This window comes from Alligator sinensis, unplaced genomic scaffold, assembly GCF_000455745.1.
Source record: "Alligator sinensis unplaced genomic scaffold, ASM45574v1 scaffold1295_1, whole genome shotgun sequence".
Taxonomy (NCBI): Eukaryota; Metazoa; Chordata; order Crocodylia; family Alligatoridae; genus Alligator; species Alligator sinensis.
This window is the reverse complement of record NW_005841880.1, coordinates 1,965,234-1,970,753: the sequence shown is the minus strand read 5'-3', so window position 1 is coordinate 1,970,753 and position 5,520 is coordinate 1,965,234. Positions and strand designations below refer to the sequence as shown.

The following is a 5,520-nucleotide window of genomic DNA, read 5'->3' as shown; positions in this document are numbered from 1 at the left end:
GCGTGCACGTTTCCCTGGCTGGGATTTTCCAACAGGCCTCTGAAGGGTCCAGCTTGCTTTCCTATATGCAACCCCTCCATGCTGCCTGAAGGTGCGAGGTGACAGCCCCCCGAGATCTGGGGGAGTGGGGAGGAGGGGACCTGTGACCGAGTTTGGTGGAGGATTATGCTTAGCCTGGGAGCTGGGGCATCCTGCCCTCGCTGGTACCCCCAGCGCGGTGGAGATGCCTCCCCTTCCTCCTCCCCGGCAGGAGCAGAGCCCCCTACCCCTCTTCCTGCAGCTCAAGCCTCACCCACCGGTTTGCTCCCCAGCTCTTAGGGCTCCCTTCTGAGCCTGGGGTCGGGAATTTGTCCCCCAATCCCACTGTGGCTTTGGGGGTGTCGCTGAGCATTTTGGCCCTGTGCTTCTCCCTTTAAACCTCCATGTGAGGTGTTCAAAGCACAGCCCTAAGGGATCCAGAGGGACCAAGGCCCCCCACTCCTCAGATCTGGGTCCCGTATCCCTGCACAGTGCAGGCTGCTTTCCTCCAGCTGCTGTGGGGTTAATGGGCCGCTGGAGGTGAAGCAGAGCTTGAAGGAGCTCCCTTCCTCCTAGGCAGGGGATCATAAAAAATGATGCAAGGTCCCCTCTAGCCCCCCTGCTTAGTCATTAGCTTGAGTGGGGACGGGGTAGCTTCTGGAAGCAGCTGGCAGCGCCGGGCTCTTTGGCTCCCTGGGCTGCTTTTCTCTGTTTACATCAAAGCCGCAGGGCTGGGCGAGGCGGGTGATGCTCTGCTGCTGGGTTTCCTTTGCTTCTTGCTGGCTCTGCTTTCTGATGCCTCCAAAACAGCCTGCAAGCAGGTTTGGGGGCATGGAGGGTGCAGCAGAGAGCCCTCTCGCCTCCCCGCCAGACTCCACAGCAGGTGGAGGCACCTTGCTCAGATCTCCCAGGTCTGGGCAGTTCTTCCCACTTGCAACCGGGGATGGGAAGCCCCAGTTCCCATCACACCCCCCAGGAGCAACTGGCTTCTACAAAGCAGCCCCTAACGTGGCCCAAGCTATGGCATCTTGCCATCCTTGGGCTTGCTCCCCTGGTCAGACCCCAATCGGTTTCCCTCCACAGTCTCTGCCCCTTCTCGCATGCAGTGATGGGCTCCTCACCCTGGTGAGAGGAAGTGTTGTCCCCATGAGGGTACCAGAGCTGGCCGGTGTCTGCTTTCCACGCCCCAGCCCTTCAGCCCTTGTGCTCCCCAAGACTCCAGGAGGGGCAAGGGGCTGGTCAGTTTCTTTCCTTGTCAATTTCTTTCCTGGTCAGTTTCACCCTCCAGCCCTGGGACCTGGTAGGGGGCTGACCCCTGCTCCCATCTCCCCCAAACCCAGTGCTGTGGCTTTGTGCAAAGCAAGGGGGGGAGCTGCAGGGCCCACTTTCACCCTCCAACCCCCTCCTCTGAGCAATGGCAACCTAATTCCCACTGTGATCCCACAGCAGAGGCAGAGCAGGCAGCTCCCAGTCCCCAAGCAAGGACCCACCAAAGGTGGGGGGAGAGAGGGCTCACACAAATGATCTCTCCTAACAGAGCCCAAATTAAAAAATCAAAGCTTTCCTCTGAGGCCCTTGTTTCCAAACGGTGGGAGGCATGTGTGGCCGCCTCTTTGTTTTCTCCTTCTCCTTGCTGTCTCTCTCGCTCTCTTCCACTGGCAGGTGATGGGGTGAAAGCCAGTAATTGCTCAGAGTGCAATCAATAAATCACAGTAATAGAATTACATTTGCTGTTGCCATATTAAGAACTGCTCTTCTCTCTCTCTCTCCCTCCAGTTGTTTGCTTTCTAAACAGTCTGAAAACACTGGAAAAGGGAGAGGAGACTAATATTCTCAGTTGCTGCCCCCGCCTCCATCCAGGCCCTAGGTTCAAAGGCGGGTTGACGGAGCAATAGCTCTGGGGCTGGGATTGAGGGTGGGAGCCTTGCTAGGTAGAGTGTCGGCTCTGTGGAGCGATGGGCTATTATTAAGCTATCTGCAGCCATCTGCTTGGGGGTTTCATTAGCTCCCATTAGCTTAGCAAGAGGGGGGCTGGTCACAGCTTGCATGGGAGGCCTGGGAGGGCAATTAGGTGGCACTTGAGCTGTTTGAGCTGGGTCTCGTGTGCGATTCTGTCCGAGGGCTGCTGGTCCCACCCCAGAGGCAGCTGCATTGCAGCACTAGATGAAGCAATTCCAGACGGTTGGTGGAATGTGCTCGGCTGGTCTCGAGGCGCAAAGTGACTGATGCTCAAGTGATCTGTGCTTGGGGTAGGGGGGCTAGAGAGCCAGGCCTCGGTGCCTGGAGGGGCTCTGGTGCTGTGAGTACTGTGTGATGATCCCATTGCTCAGAGGGTGGATGCATGATTTGGATGCCCCCCAGCCCCTCCCCACCCTGCACCCCTGCTCTTTGCCTTCCCCGCTCCATGTCCCTCTGGACCAGGCAGGGCCCAGAATAGAAGCTCCTTCTCTTCCGAGACACCGGCTGCTTTCCTCCCTGCACAGCTCCCAAGAGGCCAAGGGATTGCTTTCATCTCCTCCACCTCAGCCTCCCGCTCTTGGGAGCTCACTCACGCCTGGGGCTTTCCCAGCCCCTGCTGCAGCCTCGGCTTCTTTTAATCATTGCTTAAAGCTTGAAGCTTCAGAGCGGAGCTGGTCTCTGCCTCACCTGCTGCAGAGCAGAGTCACCCAGCCGTACCCCAGCCACAGCCGGGCAGTGCCCAGCTCAGCAGGATCAGGACCCCACCCTGTGGCATGATGATTAATGTGATGCTGCAGGGGTTGGGGATTGCAAATAGAAGAGCACTGGGTTAGTGCAAGGGAAGCACAAGCCAGACTTGCTCAGGGCCTGGGCACACAGTGCTATGTACCTGGGTAGTCTGCCGCCCTGCTGTGCCCACCAAGGCAGCTGGCAGGAGGCTGCTGTTGCTGCCTTTTGAAGCTAAGTGGCAGGAGAGGCTGTTTTGCCCTATTCTGGGGTAAGCTGCACACACACCAGCTTTGCATCCATGTGGTTTTACCCCAGGGGCTGGTGCGGCCTGTCTGCTCCTTGTTTACACAGCAGTAAAGCCCCATGGGAACGCATCTGGGATGCAGCTACGGAGCTGGATACTTAAGGCCACCCCAGCGTGGCAGGATAGGTTGGGAAGGGGACTCAAGCTCAGGGCTTTGACCTTGATAAGGGGCATTGGAGCTGCTGCCTTTGCCTCTCAGGCCTCTGGATCCATTGCTCCAGTCGGGTGGCTTTGCCTCTGCTCTGCCCTCATGTAGGGGGTCTCTTATGCAGCCTTTGTGGGAACCCGTCCGCCACATCTCTACACATGCCCCCTTGCACTTGCATTGCCCACCCATGCACGTTATATCTTCTTGCACATGCCAGGCATGCATGTGTGATCTTAGATGCACCCACTATCGCCATACATGGCACAAACGTGCACAGACACATTTCTGTCATGCATCAAGGCATGGAAGGGCATGCTTCTTTTTACACACCTCCCCCCCAAGTATTTTACACGCGTGCAGATGCAAAACATGCACCTGGGCCATTGTTGCAGGTGCAGACCTGGGATCCAAGGAGCTGTCTGCAAGCCTGCCACACGCAACTGTGTATGCACCAGAACTGCACACGCAGCAAGCACACGCTGCCTGCCTGTGAGGGCGTGTCTCGCCAACACATACATCACTTGCAGGGATGAGCATGGCACCTATATGTGCCTGTCTGCGCTCGGATGCCCACATACATGCACACAATTTGCATGTGCATGCAAACACACGTTACCTATATGTTCCTTTCCATGTGAGTGCCCATGCATATACATCATCTGTGTATACCTGTCTGAATGAATCCACCCTCCTCCACATACACATGCACACACATCCCCCATTCACCCCTGCCTGAATGCACACACCCACGCTTCTCACCCACCCATTCACCCCTTCCATGAGCACTGTGAGCATGTCTGCCGTTCCCCTTGGCACCGTGGCAGGGGCAGGCAGGAGGGCTCGACCGCCCACTTCGCAGCTCCCAGACGGCACCGATTTGCATGGCTTTGCTGCCGTGCGCCTAATTAATCTCCTTAAGCCTTTGGCTCTGCTTTTGTGAAGCCCAAAGCAAGTGCTGTCAAGTCCATGAAGGATTCATTAGGAGAGGGGGTCATTAGATGAGGTGACACGTGTGTGTGTATGTGCGTGCGTGTGCATGCACAGACACCGGGCAGAGCTGAATGGAGCCTCCTGGCTTTATTCCCAGCCGGTGACTTCTGAAGTTCGGGGCCGTGGGGTGAAGCCTCAGGACCTCACCAGTTACATGGAGGGTAATCAAGTCTCTCCCCTTCCCTCTGTCCCTCCCTGCTCTCTGCTCCTTGCAACCAGTCCTGTACCTACTCCAGACACCATCTGCCAGACTGCAGGCAGGAAGGGGACCCGCTTACTGGGCATCAGGCCTTCTCCGTGATCCAACTCCCAGGGATCAAGGGGGTACTTAATGCTGCTTTCCTGAGAGCTTCTCACCTTGATGTCTCTCTGCAGGCCCCAGAGTACAGGATCTCAGGGAGGGTCGGGTACTCCCTGGCTACCCAATCTGGGAAATGGCCCCAAGCCCCCAATCTCCTCAGTAAGGCACTTGGACTTGCCAATGGAAAGCCCCGAATCAGGGCTAAGGTTCATGGTGGGGATGGCTAGTGCAGTGTCAGCACATCCGCCCCGTGAGACATGTAAGTGTAAACAGGCGTGTCAGAGGGGGAGGGCGTGGGTGCTGTGTGCACGAGAAGGACTCAGGAACCCGGGTAGAAAAGGCCAGGGTAAAGCACCTTTCTGGGGCATCAGCATGGCCTTACACCTCTTTAAAGCCCTAGGGCTTCGTCCCCTCCCAAGTTCGGCCACCTCTGGGGTGGAACATAGCAGCTTTTCGACAGCCCAGCTGACTGCAGCATGTCCTAGCTCATCTACACTATATTTAGAGTGCCAGCCTGTGGGTTACAACCCAGGGGAAGGTTTAGGGCAAGAAAAGAGTGGAAGTGGCCTTTGTATTCACTAAAACTTGCCCTTCTCAGCCTGCTGCTATGCCTTTCTACCCAATGTCCTGTCTGTGGAAGTGCCCAGGCAGGGGCACCGGCTCCAGCCAGAGCCCAAATCCCACCTCCCACATAGGACAGGAAAGCCTCATCTGCACAGACAAGACCCCTTCCTCCACCGGGCTGGTCCTTAGTCAAGGTCTCCCGCTCAAGGAACAACCATGCCCAGCCCTGCTTAGCATAAAGCAAAGCCTCTTTCGCCAGGGTACCGGGCTGAGTGTGTTTGGGGCTGGCGCTAGTCTCTCACACCCACACACTCACACTCACACATGTACCCCGACCAAGAAACCAGTGAGCTCCTAGTGCATCTCCACGCACCTTGCCCAAGGCAGGGGGTCACACAGGCCCTACCTGTTCCCAAGGCCGGCGGCTGCTGCTGCTTCCTTCCCTCTTACACCATCCCCGCGCTGCCTGGGCCAGGGCTGGCTGGAGCAGGTGCCCGCGGCTCCCGT

The 5,520-nt window shown here is 57.3% G+C and overlaps 1 protein-coding gene across 5 annotated transcripts in view; it reads right to left on the bottom strand.

Moving 5' to 3' along the window:
- The window catches only part of SHC2 (SHC adaptor protein 2), a 15,295-nt gene that overhangs the window by 9,537 nt on the left and 238 nt on the right, over positions 1-5,520 (bottom strand). The window contains exons 1-2 of one of the 5 annotated variants that reach the window (XM_025196537.1): positions 5,420-5,474; positions 735-1,673 (exon numbers count right to left, since the gene is read on the bottom strand). The exons of 1 other annotated variant lie outside the window; for it this stretch is intronic. In XM_025196537.1, the coding sequence (XP_025052322.1) occupies positions 735-851 (117 nt within the window). In that variant the 5' untranslated portion in view covers positions 852-1,673; positions 5,420-5,474. Of the gene's footprint in view, positions 1-734; positions 2,125-5,419; positions 5,477-5,520 lie in introns of those variants that run through there. 3 more of the 5 variants (XM_025196539.1, XM_025196540.1, XM_025196538.1) reach the window with 3 other exon arrangements.